This window comes from Urocitellus parryii, chromosome 1, assembly GCF_045843805.1.
Source record: "Urocitellus parryii isolate mUroPar1 chromosome 1, mUroPar1.hap1, whole genome shotgun sequence".
Classification (NCBI taxonomy): Eukaryota; Metazoa; Chordata; class Mammalia; order Rodentia; family Sciuridae; genus Urocitellus; species Urocitellus parryii.
Genome location: NC_135531.1, coordinates 36040229 through 36067010, shown reverse-complemented (window position 1 = coordinate 36067010; position 26782 = coordinate 36040229). Strand labels below are relative to the sequence as shown.

The 26782-nt window shown below is 42.8% G+C and overlaps 1 protein-coding gene across 1 annotated transcript in view; it reads right to left on the bottom strand.

Annotated features, from left to right (window-relative positions):
* The window catches only part of Myo10 (myosin X), a 203951-nt gene that overhangs the window by 48718 nt on the left and 128451 nt on the right, over positions 1-26782 (bottom strand). The window contains exon 19 of the mRNA XM_026393627.2: positions 24350-24430. Within this exon, the coding sequence (XP_026249412.2) occupies positions 24350-24430 (81 nt within the window). The remainder of the gene's footprint in view (positions 1-24349; positions 24431-26782) is intronic.

Here is a 26782-nt window from a genome sequence, read left to right as displayed (position 1 = left end):
CTCAACCTGAAGCACAGAGAGGTGAATTAATTTGTCTATGATCACAGAGTTCATGCCTAACACAGTCGAGACTCCAATCCAGGCAGAATGGCATGTAAGTCAACACGATGTACCACACTGCTCTTCCTGCAAGGTGCAAGTTCAGGAAGGGGGAGGAGAGTTCCTGCAGCTCCAAAGCATTCATCATTTAACAATGAAGTTTATTTCCTGGTCATATTTCCTGAATATTCCTGAATGAAATTCAACACAATAGTTATATTGATAGCAGACCAAAATAGAAATCAACTTCTGAGGATTAAAACCCAACTGAGATAATACATATAGTCAAAGCAGGGGCTGGCACAGGACAACCTGAGAGCTACATCCGGCCTGCCACCTGTTTTTATAAATAAAGTTTTATTGGAACAGAGCCATGAATTGTCTGTAACTGATTTCACGATACATGGGCAAAGCCTAAAACATTTACCAGAAGTTTACTGATCCCTAAATTCAACAACAAAAGCCAGCACTGGGGATGTAGCTCAGTGCAGAGGCTGTGTTCAGGATGCAGGAGGCCCTGGGTTCCATTCCCAGCAAAGAAAAAAGCAAAGACAACAACAACAAAACAAACAGGCAAAGCATAGAGGGCATTCGACTAGTGCAAACTGAGTTATTGTCTGAAGTTACTTATACACCAGATTTCAAAAACTTAGTATGAAATAAACAATGTCAGGTACCTCAATAATTTTGAGACTTTGTATGTTGAAATCATAACATTTTGGATATACTGGGCTAAATATATATATAACTCATTTTTGTGAAATTAATTTCGACACTTTTAATATGGCTATTGGAAAATGTTTAATTGTTTATGTGGCTTACATGTCCACTGGACAATGTTGCTCTAAGAAAATAGAATCTCTGCTCCATAAAGACTTGAAAAATAACAGAAATATAAGGTTAAAATTATAATTCTATTTGCATTTGTTTGACACGTAGAGCATGCTTTATATAAATGAACTGCCCAACAAATTTTGGGCGGGGCAAGGACTGGGGATGGAACCCAGGGGCACTCAATCGCTGAGCCACATCCCCAGCCCTTTTTTGTACTTTATTTAGAGACAGGGTTTCACTGAGTTGTTTAGGGCCTTGCTAAGTTGCTGAGGGTGGCCTTGAACTCACAATCCTCCTGTCTTAGCCTCCCAAACAGCTGGGGTTACAGGTATGTGCCACCGTGCCCAGCTGTCCAACTATTTTAATACAAGGCTTAGAGACTAAACATATTACTTCTTACCATCATTTATTATTTCGAATTGAAAAACAACACTTGGGCAAAAAAAAAAAAAAAAAGTGAACTAGAAGAGACCTAATAGTTCTCACCAGGCCAATGAGTCTGAATGAATAAATTAGATGTGAAGACTTTCCATTAATTTTAAATAACATGTGTGAAAGATCTTTCAAGATATAGACAATGGTTCTCAAATAATATGTGTTAATCTTACAAATTTCCATTTAATTTCCAAAGGCACCCCAAGATTTCCAGAACACATTAAGTTTTTGACTTTTGTTTTGGAAACCAGCCAGTGAACCAGCACTTCAGTGCCTAAGGGAATGATGAAAGAGAGCCACCCGGGGACTGTGGGCTACAGCTGGGCAGAATAGGCCCACATGGTCCTGCCCTGTCCTGAACTGGCAAGGAAACGCCCGGGGTGGGGGCGCTCCAGCATGCAGTGTGAGCCCTCCTCTCGAAGAAGCCTGTCACGGGACACTCACCCACCGCAATCTTAGCTACCATTGTGTGCCTGTCACAAACTTGTTTCCAAAGCCCAGGCGTGGCTGGAAAACCACACACACTGAGCATCTGGTCAAGCGCTTCCTTGCGGCACAGCAATGGAGGCCTGACCTCCTCCAGTTTCTTCTTTCCTTCTTGCTCCCTCTGGTTTCCTGCTGTCACAGGCCCTGCACCTGCTGCTCTCACCTCCCCCTCCCTCCATGGCCAGGCACTGGAACCCACTGGGTGGGGGGGGGGCTCCCCCACTGTGCGCCTCTGGTCACTCTATTCTTAGGAGGTCTGGGCAGTTCTTCACGCCTGAATGCCAGCTCCCTTGGGGACAAGGCACCTGGGGGCTTTCCTATGGTGCAGCTCCTGCTGCCCTGCCAGGAAGAGAATGCAGAGTTCTCCTGCAAAAGGAAGCCCGGGCCTGCTGAAAGGGGGCTGCCATCAATCTTCAACACTGAAAGGAAAGCAACTTTCTCTCCTCTTGAATTAAAGTGAAACAGCAAACAATGGCACTGATATTCAAGTATGGATTGCTACATACCAGGGATTTTTATTATCTTAACTAAATCTCAAAGAGCTCTCTTAAGACCAGTGGGTAAGACAGGATTATCATTCCCTTATAGACATGGACACAAGCGAGTGGCTTGCCCAAGGTCACATGACCAGTGACCTCAAGGGCCTGTGCTCTTCCTCAGAGGAAAACCCTTAGCAGGCCCTGTGCCGGGTGCCAGTCCATGCTGAGACCCAAGCTGAAGGTGAGAGTGTGCGTTTAAGAACTTGTATACCAGTTTGACACAACTGCATCATTTTATTGTGTTTTTCAAAAATATCAATCCACAACGAATAAGGAATAAAAAATTTGTTCCTTTGCCACATAGAGTTGGAGAGGTGCTGTTCTAGAAGGTACCAATGCTAATTTTGAGTACTATGTGGACAATCTTTCTTCATATTAGTATGTATGCAGCTCTGCCATTATTACAATATTACTCAGTAACTGCCTAAAGTTCTAACATTTAACACCAAATCAGGCTTAATGGATGAAGAAAAGGTATTGAAATCTTTCTTTGAAGTTGTCAGAAGTATAAAATGTTTAATCACAAAATCTGATATCACATTGTTAAAAGTCCTCTAGTTTGCACACAAAATAAAATCTGAACATTTCTGTATTTCTGCCTTTCCATCTTATCCCTCCTGTCTACAGTTTCACCCTCTAGGGGAGCCCAACAGCTACCCCTTGTTAAAGGAACTCCAAGTATATTCAGGGCAGTGTCTTGGGGATGAGATCATTCCACGCCAGCCACATCAGCTCATTCACCTTTGCCAGATATTCACTTTCTTGGCTTCCAGTGCAGCCAGGCTCAGTCCTGGCCCTAGAACCAGGCAGAGAAGCCAGCACCAGGGAGATGGGAGACAAACGTAAGGGACTCCTGGGAAAGACTTTCCTTCCTAACAAAAGGATAGGAGCCCGAGAGGAGTCACTTTGGCTCAGCTTTCTCCCTAGGATTAATGTTTACTCTGAGTAGACAAGGGCTTTATGATGGGGGTGCAGCTCAATGGTGCCTAACAATGCATAGGGCCTTGGGTTCAATTGAAAGAAAGAAAGAGAGAGAGAAAGAAAGAGAAAGAGAAAGGAAGAGAGAAAGAAAAAGAGAGAAAAAAAGAGAGAAAGAAAGAAAAAAAGATTGTTGAAAAAAACTGAATGACTATGTTCTGTGAGGCTGCAAGGTTTGCAGCTATAGCATCTACTTTGTAAAACTGAGGAAAGACTGAGAATGGTAGATGGCCTTGGCTAGAATTCCCGACAATGTGGACAATGCAATTTTTTTGGTGGTACTGGGGACGAACTCAGGGCCACATACATGCTAGGCAATGCTCTACCAGTGAACTGCATCCCTAGCCTTTGGTTTCTTTCTTTCTTTCTTTTTTTTTTTTTTTTTGCGGGGGTTGGGGGGTGGAACCAGGGATTGAATTCAGGGGCACTCAACCACTGAGCTATGTCCTCAACCCTATTTTGTATTTTATTTAGAGACAGGGTTTCACTGAGTTGCTTAGCACCTCGCTTTTGCTGAGGCTGGCTTTGAACTCAAGATCCTCCTGTCTCAGCCTCCAGAGCTGCTGGAATTACAGGCCAGGTGCACGCCTGTGCACCACCACACCTGGTCTTTTGTTTCATTTTTAAATTTTTATTTTGCAACAGGGTGTTACAAGTTGCCCAGACTGGCCTTGAATTTGTAATCCTCCTGCCTCAGCCTTTCTAGTTGCTAGGAGTACACCTATACGCTCAAAAGTGTCTTATTAAATGTGACATTTACATAATTTAACTGCACAGGTCACTGTTGAGTTATGTCTTACCCGTGGAGAATGGAAGGCTTCCTGGGGCGTGGGGCGGACTGAAAGGCAGTAAGTGCACATGGCTTACCTGTGTAAGCTACTGGTGGATAGAAGAGGTTCCCAAAGAGAGGGGAAGGAGTGCTCTCAAGGAAGAAGGGAACTCCCCAGGGAAGAGGTTCAGTCTTGGTAATGTGAAGATCCAGCTAGGTCAGAAGGTTCAATCCCCAGCACCACAGGGGGGAAAAAAATCCCTAGCACCAAAAAATAAAAATAAAAAAGACCAAGGTCTACCTAATAACTGCAAGGATGGTGCAGAGTTGGAAACTCCACTAAGTTAGTCAGCTAACTCTGTGAACCTTGAAAATATCCCCAGGGCAAGTTGGTATGGAGCAGGGTGAGCAGTACCGATGCCAAGGCCAGAAAGAAATCAGGGGCAGCGGTCAAGTGCAGGTCAGAAAAGCCCGAATCAAACAGAACAGAGGCCCAGGTTTCCCAGACAGAAATCAGATGAGAATGACCAGGTGGTGGCCTCATCCAAAGCACCCAATGTCCAGGCAACCTAAGATGGGGGAGTTTTAGGAACACAGTACTTAAGATACAATGAGGATTAGATAGAGGGAGTGAGACCCTGGAGAAAGGGTTCCCTGTAGGTGAAGAGGCAAAACAGGCTAAAGACAGATGTTCTCAGTGCTTTGGTGAATTACAAGGGCAAGTCATGTGCTGGGGGCCAGGAATATCAAGGTTCAGGGTGTGGAAAGGTGTCAGGGTAATTAGGAGCAGGAACACAGTACCCAAGAACACTGTAAATGTGGACCAGCATTGATCAAAAGAATGTTCTTTTTTTCCCTCTCTGTTTGTGATGCTGGGTATGGAACCCAGGATCTCAAACATGCTAGGCAAGTGCTTTACCACTAAGCTACATCCTGAGCACATTTTTTTTAAATTGTCCAGCAACCGTGGGGAATCTGAGGGTGAGAGCAAAACTGGACATAACCCAAGACAGGACTGGCAACAGGATGAGAGGCCAGGGAGCCGCTGAACTGTGGGATTTTATAGAGGATGCGAGCTTATGACCATAGCTCACTTATGACCATAGCTCACTGGCCGAGTTCACCTTGTGAACATTCAAATTTGAACATTTGGATTTGAGCACTCACTTTTTAGAATATAAATGCTATACTGCAGTTGGGAACAAATAGTCTAACGTTAACATATAAACCCAAGGCAAAAAAAAAAAAAGAAATTCTAAGGGGGCTCACGGGGACACTAAGTAAGGACTGAGAGGCTTGTGTGGCAAAAAGGAACCGTTTCACTCTTCTGGGAGGATGGGAGCAGGCTGGAGGGAGATTATCTTAAATGATGGACAGATCATATAAATTTAAAATTAAGAGGTTAGTAATTTGAGATATTTTGAAAAGGAATTCTGAGAGTTGATGAAATGTGCTGTAAGGCTGGGGGCATGGCTTGGCGGTGGGACACAAGCTGTGTATGCTGGAGGCACCGGTTCCATTCCCAGAATCAAAAAAAAAAGGATTGCAAGAATCTCTCAAAAAACCCAGAGAGGTGGGGCTGTAGCTAGTGGTCCAGCCCTTGCCTAGCAATGTGTTCAATCCCCAGCACTGCAAAAGAAAAGAAAAAGCCAGAGAGAGTGGGGAGGGAAGCAGGGACTACAGATATATATTCTAAATCAGACCAAAGACCCTGGAAAAGGCAATAGAAAGTGCAAAATCCTCCCCGTGCAGCCCCCCTCCTAGGAACAATCGCTGCCTTCCTGCCCAGTGAACCTGATGAAACCTTTTTATCTCACAAATCTAAACCTCAGTCTCCCTCTACGGTCACTGCTCGGCTCCTACTCGACCATTCACCACACTGACCAGGTCACAGGCCCCCTTATTCAGACTGGCTCTGGAAAATCATGCTGAGAAATACAAATTAGGAGGGCAGCTGTCTCTCTTTGTGGATGTTGGCAAGAAGGGCCATCGGTCATCAAAATGCTAAAACAGCTGTGGAACTCACTGAGTCACTTGTCAACCCCCAAGGCTATGCAATCAGGATGCTGAACTAGAAACAGGAGTAAAATAAGGGGCCCAGGGGCTCAGCAGCCACAGGCTTCGATGTCCAAAGCCCGGAACACTGTCACTGAGATCTGGAAGGCTTCATCAGAGTGACCTTCTTATAATACCACATTAACAGCCTCATGAGACCTGCCACCCTGGTAGTGTGACTCGGTGTATAGATGACAATCAGGACAATATACAGGCATGGTTCCTTGCTTCAAGGTGCTTGAATTTCAGAGACACAAAACTTCTAATTCTCTGGAGGATAGAATTTACTCATCATACTTAGTTAAAAAAAAATGTTTGTTGTTTTTTTCTAAATTTAGTATGCACAGAAAAACAATGGCTCTCAGAGACAAACAAATAAATAAAAAATCAGACCAGAACTCAGAAGTCTAAAGTCTCACAAAGAGGTGAAAACAAAATTTAACATGAGAAGAGAGGCAGAGTCTGGCTGGAGCTGGAAGGGCTGAGGGCTTCACACCCTGCTCCGGATACAGGAAAAACCAGATGTAGGGGCTTCATTTGCATAAAAATATACAGCCCAGAAAAACTTCTTCCATAATGAATATAGCTGATGTATAAATATTCATGAAGATATACTAAAATACCAGAAGAAAAGAAAAAAATAATAGAAATTTACTTGAAAACTGCTCAATGCTGTGTGCTAAGTAGTAATCTGCTGGCAAGGACTGTCCAGAGGGAAGGCTGGCCTGATGGGAAGGGGCTTTGCTGAGTTCCGCATTCTAGGAGTCCTTTCTCCTGCTTATTCATGTATCAAAGTGGTTGTCTGCGTGTCATAATGGGAAATTAGCCAGCCTGCGATCACAGCCAATATCTGTTAAGTAGAAATTAGAAACACCACAAAATATTGCACTGAGCAGTTGGGAGTTGCTAGGGAACGGGAGGTCAGGCAGCATTCAGAGGCCAGGTTATTCCCATCCTCAGGGCCTCTCCAGGACTCTATTCATGCTGGACTCTAAGCACAGTGGGCACCAGGGCCTGGAGGGCCCAGCATCCCAGCTCCACACCCAGCCAGGCCCTCTAGGCTTTTGAGCTGCCCAGTCCAAGTTGCTTAAATCTGAAGGCCCCCCTCCCAGCAGCAGGCTCCCACCCTCAGGAAGGTGTCCAATGCACAAGGTACCATATTGGTGTCATGTGCAAACTGGTCCCTTTCTGCAAGACACTGGTGTCTAGGATTAGTGGGAAAGTTATAAACAGAATGCTCCACCAACCAAGTAAAACCTTCCAAAAAATAAAAGCAGCTGTGGGATGTGGCTCAGTGGTAAAGCGCTTGCCTGAACTTTGAAAGGCCCTGGGTTCAAGCCCCAGAACAGCAAAAAATACATAACATTAATTAAAAAATAAAAGAGATTTTTTAAAAAAAGGAATGGGGAGTACATGCGCCTAAACCCAAGGGTCAGGAAACAGAAGACTGCACTGTGACAATATTTCCCCTACCTGCTCTTAGAACGACATCTTCCACACACTTCCATGAGTGATCCTGGGTACTTAACATTGACCCATCTTCGAGTTAAAGACTAGTTTACAGGGTCCTGATATTAACTTTTCCACGAATTCATCTTTCCCTGTGTCTATGCCAAAATGAATAAGGGGTCCTTCACAATTTGTAGCTGGAAATGTGCTGCCAAGTTTAATAAACGGTAATAAGTTCAAATTACAAATTATGAGAGGAAATGAACCCTTCTTTTGCTGGATGGTTGCAACAATCAGCATCAGAGTCACCACCAAAGTACCTGTTGTTTTTTTTTCCACAATGATGAAAGTGGTAACCACCGTACACTAGCAATGGGACCACAAGTGGTGACGTGCCAGAGTGAGGTGAGTTCAGGGCATGCTCAGTTTTCAATCCTCAGACCCACCCCCAAAACGAGAGAACTCTGTCCTCGCATCATCGATGAGAAAACTGAGCACTTAAGTGAGAGGCCAATGACCCATTACTGGCCAAAGGCAGGAGGAGTCTCTGCAGAACTTCCTGAAAGGTCCTGGGTTCAAGCCCCAGAATAGCTCCTGATATGCGACACCTCCTGAGAGGTATCATTCAGCATTTTACTCCAGAAGTGCTAGAAAGATGACCTGCGTTGTCTCTTGTTAAGCACACGCAGGCTACAGCACAGGCTGCTTTAGTCCCTGGGCAAACAGCAACAGAATCATGTTTTTCAAGAATCTTGAGGGCCTTCTGCCATTAGCCCTGAAAGATGTAGGAAAATGGTCCAGGGTTAATTAATAAATTGCTATGAAGTGACCAGGCCAGCAGGAGTAAGTGCAGGCTGGAGCTGAAATTCTGATTCACACGACAAAACCAATGAGACCAGGCCATAGGGTGAATGCTGTTTAGACACATCATACCGGGAACACTCTAAAAAATCCTCCAGGGTCTGTCTCTACACTTTCCTACCCATGTTTTGGCACCACAAACCATGATCTGTCAGCCAGTCAGTAAAGAGTGAGTGGAAAGAGAAGGAACTTGAACCTGGCCTGTGCATCTCTTTACTCCTTCCTATATTTCTGTACCCATCCCCTCAATACAGCTAGCATGCATCTATACAGTCTCTATTCATACTCCCTTGATCAGTGCCCCCTCCAGGCCCGGCGTCTTTGGGCAATCAGCAGTCTCCACAGCACCCAATAGGGTGCAATCTGTTTTAGGTATGCAGCTGCACGCCCACCAAAAGAACCAGAACAAAGAACAAAAAAAGCCTGTGCACCCAGGCCAGTTGCTAAAGGCTCTTTTGAGTATTCCCAGGCCTCCTGCTACGTGCCATAACAAGCAGAGTGGATGCGCTAGGAGCAGGAAAGGTGAGTCACAGAGAACAAGTGGCGATTGTCTTGCAGTTACTTTTTAAAATTGAGCATGAGAAGGGAAACGCTTTTGCCCTACGGACCTCAGCTGAGCCTGGGTTTTTATCAAGCAGGAAAGGCCTCAAGCCTGCCCCGGATAGCAGGAGCTGTCCAAAAGAAGTGGCCTGTTTGCTAATGCAGCCAGGCTGCAAATGAAGTTCCTCTGAAGATGACCAGTCACCCAGAGCTTCCTGTGCAGGTTTTGTGCCCATTTTTCCCCCTTGGATGACTGACCCTGAGCACCCTCACAGGCTGTCAGAACTCTGGAAATCAGAGTCAAATGACATCACCACCAGGTTGGACCTGCCCTTCTACCTCACACAGGACCTCATTCACCTAATTTGCAAGATATGGCTGATGGAAACCTCTATAGGCGGCCAATATGTGCACCTGTGGGTCCAGGGTACACTGACCAGAGCTTTGCAGGAGGTGATGGAATGCAATCAATCAAACACACAGAACATTCCAGAAAATAAACACCAAAGCAAGGAAGAATAATTTTCCTTTGCATGTCCTCAAACCACAATTCACATGGTAACAATGCTTTATGACCAACTACACTAATCCCATGAGATGTCTGTCTCTCTGACTCAATGTTTTAATTCTCTAGTAAGTATTGTAAGAACCTTATTTAAACTTAGCTGTCTCCTAAGAAAACAGCATGGACAACATGTGCATAAAAGATTTTGCATTTAAATCCATCTTTTTGCCTATCAGTCCAAAAAGTGAAATCTTAGTTATCTAAATTTACCTATATTCTTACTTCATTTTCTTGTTTATCCAACAAGATCTTTTTAAAAGATGTCAAACATTTATTTTCTAGTAAAAATTTCACCTTCATAAATGAGGAGGGGAGGTAGAAGATGCTACAGTATCTTTAATGGGGCCACTTTAATTTTGATGGAGGCAAAATGTGAGTAGTATAAACAGTACAATTCCAAAGCCAAACAGTATTTCCTTTGAAGTGAAATACTGACAAATGGAGTGTCTGGCACACTTTAATGAGCTGCTTTATCCTTTCAGAGTGGCTGAAAGTAGGGCATCCATTCATCTGAGGAAGTGGACAGCACAGAGCTGCTCCACAATGGTGCAGGACACAGGCACAGAAAGTCGTCCCCCCCCCCCCCCCAGTCTCTAACACTATACAGGGGAAAAGAAAAAGACATGCTTCACTTAATGACTCAACGTACCCCACCTGGAAAACATTAAATGACACACAATTTCCTATGGTCACATTAAATAGTAAAACATAAGGTTAAAAGCAATAAGAAATGCATAATAAAAATTAACTTGAGTGTAGATTCCTTCTTTCTGGAGAATAAGTGAAAAGAAGATTAGAGAAGAGGAGAAAAGAACCAAACCCAAATTTTGCTCAGCTTTGACATCCTGACCCCATGGTTTTCAAGGAGTGGCAGTTTGGATTTCTGGAGGTGGGGGCTGTCACTGGGTTAACAACTGGGCTGGTGTTTGAATGTCCTATAAAGCACAGGAGAGACCCCAACAAGGAAGCGTCCACAGTGTCAAGGTCCAGGGATGCTGCTTGAACTCGATAATGAAGAAAATGCTTAGGAATCATCTTTCTAAAAGGCAGCTGAGAAGGGAGGGAAAGAAGGTGAAATTTAGTTATGGACACACTTCTATTCCAGGTGCCAGAAGCACAGAGTAGAAAACCCGGGGAACTAGAACAGAAAGAGTAATTCAGAGAACTGGAGGAGACGGTGGGAGCAAAGCTGAGAAGTTTGGAGCTGGGAAGGTGGTGCAGAGGTACCGGTACTCACCCAGCTGCTAGCTCCAGGGAGAGGAGGCGGCCTTTCTTGAGGAGCAGAGCAGGTGAGGAGGCGAGGGCAGAGCCCTAGGCCGTGCCTCCATCTAGAGGAGCCAGTCAAGAGCCTGGCATGGGGGTGGGGAGGCCTGGTCAAGGTGCCAAGAAGGAGGGGTGATTAGCGGTATCCTGGGTCTAGGGGAGTGGGTGGGGATAGGAGGCTGGGCAGGGAAACCCTGCAACAGAAAGCAGCAGGCAGAAGGGGACCCAGCGCCACACGGATCCCACAGACCTTAGAAATGACATGGGTACAGACTTTTTGAACAAATGTTTAGCAGTGAAGAGAAAATTGCTTAAGGCGGGATCCAGTCAAATTCCTATTCACCTGTTTCCTCTCTCTTTCAGCATCTGTATCTATCCTTCTCTTTATATATCTTCCAAAGTAAGCAAGAGAAACTAAGGGGGAAAAAAACAGGATGAGATGATCCTTTTGAAAAGGCTGCAATAATCTGAACTCTGGGCAGTAAAGCACAATAATAGTAGTTTCTTCAAATAATCACAGATCCTGGGACGTTATTAAAAAGCAACACAAAAGCCAGGAGTGGTCATGCATGCCTGTAATCCCAATGATTTGGGAGACTGAAGCAGGAGAATTGCAATTTTGAGGTCAGCCTCAGCAACTGAGTGAGGTCCTAAAATTTTTAGCAAGATCCTGTCTCAAAATAGAAAACAAAATGAACTGGGGACATAGCTCAGTGGCAAAGTGCCCCTGGGTTCAATTCCTAGTACCAAAATCAAAATAAATAAATGAAGGACTGGGTTTGCTGCTCAGTGGTAGAGCATTTGCCTAGCATTTATGAGACACTGGGACCGATTCTCAGCACTACATATAAATAAATGAATAAAAATTAAAAATAAAGCAATACAAAACCAACAATATCATTCAATAATCACACTGCCAAAGTTATCTCGATATTTTAACTTGTGTGCTTTCTTATTATACCACTAAGAATGTCAGGTTGGGCATGGTGGCAAACACCTGTAATCCCAGCTACTTGGGAGGCTGAGGCAGGAAGACTGCAAATACAAGGCCAGCTTCAGCAACTTATCAAGACCTTATCACCAAAGAAAGAAAGAAAGAAAGAAAGAAAGAAAGAAAGAGGGCTGGGGATGTAGCTCAGTACTTAAATCCCTAGTATGAGGGGCAGGAGGATGTAAGGTTATTTTTCATTTATATTTAACCTTTTGTAAATTTCTTGTTTATATGTTTTACTAATTTCCCCATTAAAACGTTGTCCTTTTCTTAGTGGTTTGTAAGGGCTCATTATATATTCAGGCTGTATGTCCTTTGTTATACACATTGCAAAAATTTTTTCCTTTTTCTTTGGTGTTAATGAAGGGTATTTTGGCTATGTGCATATGCATATGTGCTCTGATTTAGTAAATAAACTTTCAAGAACTTAAGAAAATAGTACTGAGGCACTTAATATTGGATTGTTTACAACAACAAAGAAAAAAATCCAATCGTAGAAATTTGACTTTAAAGCACATTCCCTGACAAGAATTCTATACTCAGGAAAAAAAAAAAAAAAAAGCATAGGAATGGTTCATGATATGCTGTTTACCAACAGAAACAAATCTGAACTGACAGTTCTTTGGGCACTTTCTCGCTTCTCTCCTCCTTTAGTGTTGTACCCTCCGTGGTTTCTGATGAGAAATCCAGCCTTTGGAACTAGTATTCTTCCACAGGTAACACATTTGTGTTTTGTTAAGTTTCTGTCTTTTCTTCTTTGGTTTTCACAATTTGACTACAAAGTAACCATATCTTGGAGTTAATTTCTCTTTTTCTTCTGGATGGGATTCTCTCTGCTTCTCAAATCTGCAAGTTTGTGTCTTCAAATAAAGTTAGTATGTTTTCAGCTATTATTTCACCAAATCTCTTTTCAGCCTCACACTCCTCTCCTGGGACACAAATATCAGCCCTACCACTGTCCCAGGCTCTGTTCATTTTCTTAAATTCTTTTTCTGTTATTCAGATTAATTTCTATGGATCTTTTTGAGTGAACTGGCTCCCTCCTCTCCTGTTCATTCTGCTGTGGAATCTGACAGCAAGGTTCTTTTTTCTTTCACTTATTGTGTTTTTCAATTGTAAGAGTTTGCTTTGGTTCTCTTTGCAAAAGTGGTCCACTTTGTTTTGAATGGAGCCCTTTCTGCTCTGCCACTGCCACTTATTTTTAAAAGGACATGTTTCTTTGTCTTTCATTTTCCCTCCCCTCCCTAACCTCTCCCTTCCCTAACTAACCTGGGCCAGTGGAGGACAGGATTACCTTTCTTCCTCATCCCAGGCAGAGGTATGTACTTGGGCACAGTCCACCACTGGAATGAAGTAATTCAGACCTCCACGATGCGCCAGAATATCTAAGAAAATGACTATCTCTCAAATTAACAAGTTAATTACAACTCTGGAGAGAGAATACCTAGAATGTAGCCTTTTTTTTGTACTGGAGATTGAATCCAGGGGCACTTAACCACTGAGCCACATGCCCTGGCTGGAATGTAGCCTTTGAATCATCTCTTTAAAAACTCTCTGCTTCCCGACTGGCAGAATCACAGAATGACACACAACTTCCCCCATGTTTCTCCTTGATATTCGGGAGGTTTAGGCAGGAGAATCACAAGTTTAGGGCCAGCCTGGAAACTCAGTGAGATCCTATCATAAAATAAACAAAATAGGCTCAAGAATGGAGTTCAGTGGTAGAACACGTTTGCTAATCCTGTACAAGGTCTTGGGTTTAATTCTCGGGATGACAATTAAAAATAATAACAACATACAAAATTAAGGTAGATTATGATCCTTAAAAGAGTACCTATTCAACGAAATGTAAACAGGATTGTCTCTGGTGAGATTCTGGCTAATTGTAATCTTAAAAAAATATTTTGCATATTTTCCAAATATTTATAAGCAATAAGTATTGCCATCATGTTGGGGTACAGGTGGAGATAAAAAGTAGCAATTATTAAGGTGTTTTTCTTATTGTTTCTATTCTTTGTAGTATATATTTTAGCATAAGGCAAGGAGCTGGCCTGAGAAGAGAATAAGAAACTGTACCCGAGGCAAGAATACGGTGAAATGTTGAGGGCAGGTTAGAACCAAAGAGGACCTGCTACGAGGCTGAGAGAAATCCCAGGGGGAGCTTTAGACACTAGAACCTGGACCTGGAACCCACCCCTGGTCTCCATCCTCAATATAACCCCTTCACTCTGGAGCCACCAGGTGAGGGTATGTGTGGGAGCCTGGGTGAGCAGGAGGAGAGAGGAAGCTGCTCCAAGTGTCAGCAGTCCAGTGGGAGTCCAGATCAGACCTCAAGTGAATCCACACACACAGGAAGTTGCCCATGAAAATTTTAATGTGGGGCTTCTCACTCTAGAGGATAATAATCCTGCCTGCAAGGGGCGGCTGAAAGTTACCAGTGGGACTCCTGTTCTCATTGGAGGACATTCAGGAAGTCAGGGCCAGAGGGCTGCAGCAAGGAGGGCCATGTGTACCCCTGTGGGGGACACAGCAGAAGACAGGTATTCTGTTTAGCACTTGGTACCTCCCAGTGGGAAGCAAGGAGGGCAGACCGGGGTCTGTCTCTCATCGCATCACCTTCCTCATACACCCTTTAACATTCCATGGCGTTCACTGGGAGAGTGCAGTGTGGGCTGGGGTGTAGCTCAGGGGTAGAGCACTTCCATGCAGAAGGTTCTGGGTTTGGATCCCCAGCACACCATACACACATATAAAAAGTGGCTAGGGACGGACTGTCTATCCACAAATTTAAACTTAACCAAGTGTGTGAGAAAACCAATTTTCATGTATTGAGAGGGATAGAAATGTGTGGTATTTTTCCGTAGCTGACTCATAGGCTATTTTTTACTTTAGGAGGATAATACATTTATGTCAAATTAATTACTCTCACATGCTAATATTTGGGTTTCCACTTACTTCTAGATGGTGTTTTATCTATTTCAATTAAAGTAGATTTAGCCCAGTAGCAGTCAATGCATTATTATTCATTTTATTTAAGTGTAACTCAATTTACTATGAAAGACCACCCTCACATTGAAAACAGTCACTCCCTTCAAGGGTGCATTTAGCAACTGAACACTGGACATCAACTGAACTGGACATCGACTGAACACCCATTCCTGCAGTCAGGGTGTAGGCAAAGATTAGCATTTCAGGTACCCGATTTAGTCCTTTCTTTGGAGATCTCGATTTGGGGAATAAGAGAATCCAAAATGTGCCTCATCAGGTTTTTCCAGGCTGATTGCAAAATTCCCACATGTGTTTATGGGTGTGAAACAAGCGCACGATATTCAACAGATGACCATTGAACTCCTACAACTTCTCACATTTCCACACTTGTGTAAACCAGTTTATAATGCAATTCAAAAAGAGACTGATTATTCTTGTGCAGATTTCTTTAAAGATGTCTAAAGTACCCAGCAAGGAAAAGAAAAGTTATATAACTAGTGTGTAAGTTTTTTTTTTTTTTTTTTTACAGAGAAATACTTTCAAGTAAATTCAAACAAAAGAAACCCCCACTACTGTCCACCTTCCAATTCAAAATGTTTTTTCTAATATAAGGAGTTTGTCAAAAATATATCACATTACCAATGACTTATCTGATAATTGGATTACATCCTTCATATTTCTTTTTAAAGAAAAAATTAGTAGTTCAAACTTGTACAAACAATCAAAATCAGTACTTACCCATTTGTTTAGAAACTAAACAGAGCTGAGCTTCATTTATGGCTATTTATCCTGGTCTTTAGAGAGTAAGGCTGAATAGTTGCCATGACAACTTGGTAAACAGGACTAAAGTGACCACTGAGGGGTTTACTGGGATTGTTTTGTTTGGGGAGAAGAATGGCTGCTTTAACGCCTCCATTACTAAAATTTCCTCAAAAGGTAAAGCTGCCTTTTTACAGGTTTGTATAAGATGTTCTCAAAAGTCAAAAAAGAAGATGCTGGCAATGGGTGCTCCAGTTGCTGGCGATGGGGAAAGCCAATCCGGACATTAGAGGTAATCGGAGAAAAGGCAAGAACTATTCATGGTTTTTGAATGCCCGTAGAATTCCCCTCCTCCACAAGAATGTAGAGAAAGCAGAACCATCTCAAAAGGCTGAAAGTCACAGGAGCTGACAATTGGGATAACTTTAGAAACTCCCAGTTCCCTAGCTGATGCCTGCATACTTCCTCATAAAACAATATTATGCACAATTTATCATGTGCAACAGAAACCTCATCGTCAATGCTTCAGCCTTCAGCCAATCAGGAATTACCCTATTCCTGTAAAATTTTACTTGAAAAGAATGTTTACTGATGATGCACAGATTATGAACGCTTGGTATTCTGACACATCTTGACAGTATATGTTCATCAAAACTCAAAGAACCACAGGGCACAGTGGCAAAAGCCGGTACTCCCAGAGGCTCAGGAGGTTGAGCCAGGAGGAGTGCAAATTTGAGGCCAGCCTCAGTAATTTTGGGAGGCCCCTAAGCAACTTAAAGAAACCCTGCCTCAAAATAAAAAGGGTTAGGGATGTGGTTCAATGGTAAAGCACCTCTGGGTTCAATTCCCAGTATAAAAAAACAAAACAAAACAAACCTCAGAGAATCCAAAACAGCACAGAGAGTAAAACACTAAAGTAGACTTTGGACTTTCATAATAATGTAGCAATATTGGTTCAATTTATAATAAGCACACCACACTAATGCAAGATGTTAATGAAAGGAAATTGGATATGAGGGGCTAGGTGTAATATGGGAACTCGGTATATGCTCAAATTTTGTGTAAATGTTTGCATGTATTAATAAAAACTGAAATAAAAATGTTATTCCAATAACAGTGCCAAAGACTATAGGAAATTTTTATCCAGGTGTGGTAGCGCTGTAATAGGGGTTCATTTGACTACATCCCTTGTGGCTTTGAAACTTACATGTTTATATCTTTTTCCCAATTTTCTCTTCCCCAATCTTCTTTTCCCTAAACTTCTCCTCCCTGATCTTCTTTTCCCTGATCTCTCCTCTCTGATCTCATTTTCTCTGAATCACCTTTATAAAAGCTCCATTCCTGTGGATAAACAGAATCAGCCTTTGGGACAGAAGTCCCCTTTGCTAGCAAAGAAATAAACCTTCTTTTTTCTTTTCCTCAAGACCTTATCTTCCTTATTGGATTGGTGTTGAGGATGAGGACCAAGCTTTTGGTTACAACCCCATTACTCAGAAGGCTGAGGCAGAATGAATGCAAATTCAAGGGCAGCCTGGGCAATTTAACAATACCCTGTTTCAAAACAAAATAAAAAAGGACTGGGGATGAAGCTCAGTAGTAGAGCACCCCGGGGTTCCATCCTCAGTACCTGCCTCCAAAAAGAAGAAAAAGAAAAATTTAAATGAGAAAAAAAGAAAAGGCTATCAGAGGTTTGCACTAAACTAAACTCAAGGTGGGTTTGTTGGTGCATACTGGTAATCCCAGAGACTTGGGAGGCTGAAGCAAGAGGATCAAAATTTCAAGGTCTAGCCAGAGGGGCGTGGTGACTCAGGCCTGTAATCCCAGCAGCCCAGGAGGCTGAGGCAGGAGAATTTCAAATTCAAAGCCAGCCTCAGTAATGGTGAGGCACTAAGCAACTCAGTGAGACCCTGTCTCTAAATAGGGCTGGGGATGTGGCTCAGTGGTTGAGTGCCCCTGAGTTCAATCCCCAGAACCATAAAAAAAAGTTCAAGGCCAGTCTCAGCAATTTAGGAAGGCCCTATGAGACTTAGTGAAACCCTGTCCAAAATTAAAATAAAAAGGGCTGGGATGTAGGTTAGTAATAAAGTACCCCTAGGTTCAGTTTTCAAGGGTAAAACAAAAGGAAAAAAAAAAACAACAAAACCCAAAACCTAAAAAGAAAAAGGGTCTGACAATATTTTCAGATTTTCCTGTTGATTCAGCTTAAATTGAGGAAGAAGAAGCCATATGAATGTTGAGTCTATCTACCAGCATAAACATGCAATGTAAGCATGAATTAATGGCTTCCTACAGCACTACGCAGCAGCTGCATGTCAGCATGGCCTCCTGCAACACACATAGCTGTCCCCCTAAGCAGGAGCTGTCAATACTCACACGTCAGAAGGCAGAAAATCTTGAGGCCACATAAGACCAAGTGGGAAAAGTCTTAGTGAGAGAAACCTGGGTCACACACCTTCCCAGTACTCCACTCTCATCCCACATCTTTGTGGGCTCCCATACCTGGGTGTTCTGCAATGTTCCTCCCAGGCAGCAGGGCTGTGATGCGCCAAGATGTGCTAGAACCAGAGCCCTGTCTTGCAGGAGTGGCGCAGAGCCCCAGGAGCCCTTGATACGGAACACAGGTGACCAAATACCCAAGTCCTGCAGGTAAGGGAGTAGAGGGGGAGAGCAGGGAGCAGCTGAGGGTGGAGGGTGGTTAAGGGGAAATGTAGGCCTTGGGAAATAATCACAAAGTAAGAAACAAAACAAGTGAAAACAAACATAGTCAGTAAGAAGGCAAGCCAAGCTCTACAAAACACAGCAGCCTCCAACAGGCTCAGGGGGCTGTTTACTGGAACAGGAAGATGTGTTCTATGTAGAGAACTGGGACGAAGCACCAATCCTGGGATCAAGAAGAGCCTATGTATAAAGCCTCTGATGTTGTGCTTGGCTGTTCTAAGAGGGCCTTGAACCTTACAGGTATTCTACCTGAGAAAGGGTCACTTGAGGGAGGTAGATGCGGTGAAGTAACTTATTAACATGCAAGATTGGTACATATTGAAAATGCTGCCCCAAAGTGGTTGTATTGGTATATATACCAGGGGTGACTTTCGACTACACCAATCAAAGATGATCTCAAGGAAAAAACATGCTAAAAATAAAATATATAACTAGAATAGTTAGTAATGATTAACAACAGCACACATGTCCTTTCTGTTGGCAGAGCTTGGCACTCACACACCACGAGTAGCTGCACATACAACATGCCCTCTGAGCAGCTCAGGTATAGAGAGCACACACCTGAGCCAGCCTGCACCTGAGCTGTGCAGAGGGACAGGTAGCATGAGACAGGCCTACAGAGCGGGGCTTGGACAGGTCTCCATGGGATTAGGATGCAGAGACAGAGGCCTAAAACCAAACCCAAAGTGCTACTGGGAAAAAGTTCAGTCAGGATAATGAGAAATAAGAGATATAAGAGAAGATAAAGACACAGAAGAATAAGAGGACTAGAAATTCAAAGGAAGAAATGTGCCAGGATGTTATCAGATTTTTTTAAAGAAATGTTTTTGTTTCACAACATTAAAAACCTATGGGAAAAAAAGTGGTAAGCAGCACCCGCCATTCCCAGGATCAGTGGCTGGATTAATGGAATCCACTCATCATGTTATCAGGACTCTGGAAACAAAGGGGCATGTTTCCACCACATCTGCATGGCTGTCACTTTACACATGTCCTCATGAGCTGTCCAGGCATCAAAATGAAGGACTTTGTGTGACATAAAAAGTAGCATCAGGGCTGGGGATGTGGCTCAAGTGGTAACGCGCTCACCTGGCATGCGTGGGGCGCTGGGTTCGATCCTCAGCACCACATAAAAATGAAAAAAAAAAAAATAAAGATGTTGTGTCCACCGAAAACTGAAAAATAAATATCAAAAAAATAAAAAATAAAAAGTAGCATCATGCCTTGCGCAGTGGCGCACACATATAATCTCAGCAACTCGGGAGGCTGAAGCAGGAGGATCACAAATTCAAAGCCAGCCTGGGCAACTCAGTGAGGCCCTGTCTCAAAATAAAGTAAAATGGGTTGGGAGTGTAGCTCAGTGGTAGGGCAACCTTGGGTTCAATGCCCAGCACTGTGCCCAAAAGGAAAAAAAAAAAAAAAAAAGCATCATGAAAGATCAGTCAGCAGGATTCTGTAGGGTAAAAGGCACTGACACTGAGGTCATCTCTGTGAGAGGGTTACGGTCCTCGTATCTCAGGACAGGAGACAGGAAGTCCCAAGACCTTGGTCCAGCTCCTTTTCTCTCCATGTTTCCTTTTCCAGAAAACACTACCATAGTTCATCTGCTAGACCTCTGGCTGCCCTCCTCTGGAGCGGATCAGCAGCCTCCCCCCGGGGACATCTCTGCCTCACTCTTCCCTCAGAAGAGAGCCTTATTCCAAGAGGTCTCCTCTGCTGGATGTCTTCCTCCACCAGATCCCAGCCCTGGGAAAACTGAGGTGACCTAAGCCCCTTTCACGAGGAGACTTGATGGAAGCTGTCAGGATACTGCTATGTCAAGTTAAAAGGAATCCAGGATGCTTCCCTCCTGGAGTCCCTGTCACACCAAACCTAGCCTACAGAAAGAAGGGAACAGAGGCAGCCCCAGCTAACTCTGCAGCAAGTGGCCCCGGCCTCACGCTCTGCCTGGAACTGCAGACAACTGGTTCCCACACGGGCAGGTCTCCCTGATGCTTATCAGTCTGTTCCCATCTTTAATTCTGTCTTGAATCTCCTCAGGGTTTTTCTGAGGAATGTTAATGAGAGACTTTTCTGACTAGAACTTATTTGCTAAAATACCAGGCAGGGAGAGATCATAGACCAGGGACGCCCTTGGGGAGAGAGATTCGGAGGAGGCCAAGCAGGTTTGCTCTCATCTGGAAACCTGTGGTCGGTTGGGGCACTTGGGAGCCGGCCACTACGACGACTACCTAAGCAAATCACAGTAAAGGTTGAAAGAAAGGCCACATCAGCAACCAGAAGTCACCTAATGGAAAAGTCTGCCCTTGGTGAACAGCAGAATCTAAGCTGGATGGAAGATTTCATCCTCCAGAGGTGCTGGAACCCGAGGACTGGCTGCAGACTTCCTCCTGTCAGCAGATGTGTTTTTTAATCCCCTTCCTAACTTGGTGCCAAGAGGATTTCCCAAAGAAGTGAGAGTCGGTGGGTGCCCTTGATACAATGCCCAAGATTAGTGAAAGGCTGTTTATAAAGACAAGGCCATGTGTTGTTAACAGATGAGTGGACATGTGTTGCAGCATTTCAGTTACAGTCTCCCTCCTTCTACTGCTTTTCAAAACAAACACCCCCCCCCAAAATAAAATAAAATAAAATAAATTTAAAAACCCCAAGAAAACAAAAACCCAACAATAAAACCAAATAACCAAAACCCGCGAAGGATTCCCAGATTCTTTAGGCCCAAATACCCACTGGGGGGGTTCAAGCACTTGCCACAGAGTAGAACAGCCCGTTCTATGGGTCTTGGGCCATGTGGTCCCACTCGGTGGGCCAAAGTATGAATCCTGCACGTTACCTGATCATAAAAGCACAAAAATAGCCATCTTCTTTTTCTACAGCTCTTAGGACAGAGTTTAGAGCTGTTTTCCTTCTCTCTTTTTTGGCCACAGAATCTCAACAAAACAAAAACAAAATACAAACCTCTAGAATCTGCCAAATCCCCGTAACACTTGTTCCTGAACAGTACACAAAATACCTACATTCACCTAGAGTTAAATCCAACTTCCCAGACTCCCACTATGAACCAACTGGAGGAGGACATGAGGTGAGAGGAGACCCATCGCCCTATAGCCAGAAATGGACATCCCCCATTGCTGCCCACAGGGAAGGCAAGATTTTCCCTATGGAATTTTCTAGAAGAATTCATCTTTGGACTAAAGAAATTGGCAAAAAACTCCAAGACACGTTTCATAGAACATAAATATCAGTAACAATATTTTCAATGGAATTAAATGAATGCTAATTGATGCATAGCTTAGTATTTCCCTATTCTCATTAGCATCTTGACACTTATAAATCACACCTACATGTCAGACAAGTCAGTTCTTGTGCCTGGGCCTTCATTTGCTGGGTGCCTTTCAAATGGCAGTAAGACAGTTTTACAGCCCATCTCTTGGTGTGTTATTAATTAGTATGTGCTCTAAGTCAGGAGATAGTAGGGCCAGGAGCCAGTATAAATGGGAACATGAGGTTGAGTTGGCTCGTTTTTAAAAGTACAAAATCCAAAGCAACTGGGTACAATTGAATCTCAGCGTGGAAAAATAAACATCAAAAAGAGGTAATTTCTTCAACATTTAGACAGCTGAAGTGTTTTCAAGCAGGCCTAATTTCAAAAGCTTCTTCAATTTAAAGGAAAAAAAAAAATTCCATGCCATCTAAGAATGAAACCCAAACCACTGAGGATCAAGTTTGTTTTCAAACTGAAATTTCTATCCTCAACACAGCTCTGCCAGGACATATTCCTGTCTCACTGAATCTGACTGTAAAACTGCAAGATTATAAGTCACAACAGGAAAAAAGGAAAAAAAACATCTCATGAAACCATGGCTCCGTAGGAACTGTAATGTGCAACCCGGCAGTTAAGACTTTAGACTGAGAAAAAGACTTGTACATTTGAAGGATGAATTATGGAATTACCACCCCACCGAAAAGCAAGGAAAAGAACACTGGCAGAGATGAAGTGACACCTGAGGTATATGCTAGAATCACGAAGCCCGTCCACACTGCCTTGTGCACACGCCTGCTGAAGATCACCCAGTACAGCAACAGGAACATAAACCAGTGTACGTGACACAGTGTCACACACAGACAGGTTCTACCTATTAATTTCCAACACTGGGTCAAAAAAAAACCTTATGTATTGTTATATTACCATTTTTGTGCTATGACCTAAAACATTTTAATATAAATTTGAAAAATGGAAAGGTGTTATTTTTTTAAACTACAAAAATGGTATACATTAAGTCATTTCATATCTTGTATATAAAACCTGCCCTGGCCAGGTTCCTGCCCTCTCACCTCACAGGCAACAGACTGAGGGGGTTTACTAGAGAGATGCCCACCTGTAACCCATATCACGGGAGAAAGTCCAAGTCAGCTTTCTCATCTTAATTGTGAGGATGGCCTTAGGCCTGAGCCTAAGCAACTCCATTTTAAAAACTCCAGTTTTAAGCCTGCAGTTTCACCAGGCACATCCACAGAGCCCTCCAGTAGGGCCTCAAACAAGTTACCTCCCCTCACTTTGATCAACAGAGTGAAGCCCCTGGCAGGCTGTCCTCGCCTGGTAAGAGGGAAAGGCGAGAAGATCAGGGTGGAGACTACTAGACCAGATGTTTCTGATCCTAGGATAAATGATGTCATGGAGAAATCCAGTGGTAGCTGATAAGGATTGAAAGGGGGGTCAAAAGCCCCAAAATTTAGTATAAATAATAGAGCTGATGAACAGGGATTCAGCCAGCCGAAACAAGGGTGCACTCGAGCTGGAGAGCCTGATGAGGACCTGACATCCCATCACTTTTCATCATTTCCTGATCTTCTGCATGATCCTCACTGCTCTCAAACTACCACCTTGTCTGGACCCTGGTGAGAGCCACAACTTCTCCTCAACCGGTTGTCCACTCCATGCCAGGAAAAGCCTGCCTTGGTTCCAGACCTGGTCACCGCGGTCTGAGTGAGTGTGCATCTGCTAGACATAAAACCTTAAGACTTTTGAACTTAGTGTGCTGAGGGAATGTCTGTCATTAGCCTGTCATGATGAAGTGTGTGTTGCAGTGCTTAGAAGTCATTAATCTAGAATTGTTTGCTGTGAATTGATTATGTCTATTGCAGTGCCTAGCACTAAGGATTGTCATTTTCTTGATTAAGAACCTATAGAGTGAAATTGTATTGAGTAATTTGAATGAATAAAGCATTAAAGGGGCAGAAGCATGTGGACATTCTTTATTTCTCCCCTTGACTGCATACTTTGCAATTTTGCCCCCTTGCAACATTAATCCTCATGAAGATGGCAGGTCTTTAATATGAGGAACCTCTGGACATGACTATCTTGAGGATGTTTTTCTCTCTCAAGAAAGGTTTCTGAGAGGCTTGTCTGCCTAATCAAAATTAACTTATGAACAACACTTTAAGGCAAGGTAACCATTTAGCCTTGGATTTAGCAACAGCACATTTCTAATACCCCCCCTTTTTTTTTTTAAATTTAGGATAACCTCCTTTTTTACTCTCAGGTTGTTTCTAATTGAGTTACATCATTAAAAATAGAAGAGCCTTTATGTTATAACAACTTATACGATGTCTTCAAATTGGTTTCAAGCAATTAATTTAACTAAACTTAAAATTCAGCATTACTACTTATAGTATAGCTTCTTCATCATGTTTGACAATAAAGCAAAACAACAACAACAAGAACAACAAGTCAACCACAACCAAAAGCCACGCCAAGAACTTTTTCAAAATAGGTATACTGTATTTTGGAGCTGGATATAGGAATATCAATCCAAATGCTAAAGAAAAATGTGAAGGCTTCACAATATTTCCTTTTAAAATAGACTTCCCGAAAGCCTAATGTCATCATTCAAAAGCAGACCAACAGACTCAGAGGACGAAGGAAATGTTTTTCCATTTAATGCCAGGTTATGAGAAGGTCATATTCATTTCCAACCATTTGTAACGAAAGGACTTGGGAGAAACCAAATCTATGAGCAGGCACCCCAGGAGGCTGTGTCCTTGAGGAAGAGACTCAGCCTGGCACTCGTGAATCTTACCTTCTGCATGTTTGGCTTGATACAGCGCACGAAGAAGGGGTTAGAGGAGCTCAGGGTGGCCATCAGGGAATGCAGGGAGTCCTAGGAAACGAAAAGGAAAGGGTATGTATTGACTTGGTCTCTTATGAGGCCACTTTACATTTCTCAACACCCTAGGTACTTATTGGAAACAAGGCTAAAAAAAAAAAAAAAAAAAAACCACAACAAAAAAATATAAATCATAGGAATAACTTAAGAGATTTTCATTTCTAATTATGTCATCTTAATATAAAACAAAGCAAAAGATATTACAATTCATTATAACTGGAATTACTGGAATTATTCCATAATATATGAAATGTATTTATTACTTCCTTTGAAGCACAACCTTTTAAAAAGACCATTCTGGCTGGGTGGTGGTACATGGCTGTAATCCCAGTGGCTCAAGAGTTCAAAGGCAGCCTTAGCAACTTAGTGAGGCCCAGAGTAACTGAGGGACCCTGTCTCTAAATAAAGTACAAAAAAAAAAAAAAAAGGCTGGGGATGTGGCTCATTGCCCCTTGGTTCAGTCTCTGGTACACACACACACAAATAGCCATTCTGAGCAGTACCTATTTTCCATGGAAATTATTTCTATAAACTCATTATTTCCATCAAAATAGCCTAGGAGAGTACTTGGCTGGTCTTTGAGCCACAATCTCACTCTCACCTTTAAGTCACCAGTTAGATTTTATAACAATCTGTAATTCTACTTGCTAAACTTTCCCAGGTTGTTTTACTATGGAGAATTTTTCACATTTTCTAAAGCAGACACAATGGGTCACCAGTTCTCATCTCCAGCTACAGCTCAAGGCTAATCTCATTTCATCTGGTCTCTGTCTCCATATGTACTAGGCGTATCCCTTGTGGAAAAGCAAATCCCAAACATTCCATTATTTTACCCATCAATATTTCAGTATGTATTATTAAAGGCCGAACACTTTTGACATCAGTCAAATATTATTTCACATAAAAAGATATATGGATTCTTTATATTAACATCTAAATAAACATTAAAATGTACGATGGCTAAACATTTCAAAAATGTTCTGTCTCAGATTTTATAATTTTTAAAATTTCTTTTCCTTTTTTTTTTTGCATCAGAATGAAATGGTTCATGCACCATAGTTAATGTATCTTTTATTTCTCTTTTTAATTCATTGGTTTTCCCTCAAGCTCTCGTTTTTTCTTACAATTTTGCTGTAGAAGAAAACCAGGTTGTCCATGACACCTTGATCAGGTACTTTTCTGCTCAGAAAGCTTTAGGATCTCTAAGACGACAAAGCATCCTGGTGTTCTTGGCTCTTCATACTCTGGTGTCTAGGTGCACTGCCACAGGCCCTTGTCTGCAGAGAGCCTTAGAGGGAAGACTTACTCCCGGATTCCGGACTCTTTCTCCTGTTCTGGTCTCCACCAGGAAGGCCACCCACCCTTTTCCTTCATTCCTCACCCAATTCAAGTCCCAAATGCTCAAAAAAGCCTTTTAAGACACTCCAGGCAAATGGATAGGGCACCCTAGAAAAAGGAAGCAATTCTACTGGAAGATTAAGAGCCGAGGCTGTACAGTCAGACACACTGAGGTCCAACTCAAATCCCACCTTCACTCCTCTGAGGGCCTGAGTGCGTGGTCTGCTCTGCCCCAAACCTCCAACTCCTCATTTGTAAAACGGAGACAATAACATGCACACATGGGGTTACAGGAGCAGTGACCCAGACAACGAATATAAACTAATTAGCCCAATGTGCAGCACAGTATACGTAGCTGCTGTCATTATATCTTATGGTACATGAATATTGTGTTTATTACATTATATCTAATCTGGAAAACACCTAACCTTACTGCTGTACCACCTATGCTGTTTGCATGCCGGTGTGGCAGCTCATCTCCACCTACAGTGTACAGCAGGCTGCACACAGGGAGCCCCGAGTATCCCTGTGTGAGAGGCCAAAGGGAGGCCAGCCTCACAGGGCATGTTTAGTGTCAGCCGAGGAACTGACTCCACTTCTCTTCATGCTGGGATTTCCATTTGAGGGCAATATCTTCATTATACTCTTTTTTTTTTTTTTTTTTTTTTTTTTTTTTTTTTTAAAGAGAGAGTGTGTGTGTGTGAGAGAGAGAAAGAATTTTTTAATATTTATTTGTTTTTAGTTTTTGGCGGGCACAACATCTTTGTTTGTATGTGGTGCTGAGGATCGACCTCGGGCCGCACACATGCCAGGCAAGCGCACTACCGCTTGAGCCACATCCCCAGCCCATACTCTACCTTTTAAGGTAGATAAAATGCTTACACATTTAAAATGCAAAGTAACTGAAATTAATCTTATTTAAATCTGAACTTAGACACTATATCTAGTTGTGATATTGCAAACATACCTGGGAAAAATACAGACATTCAGACATGGGAAGAAAAACCA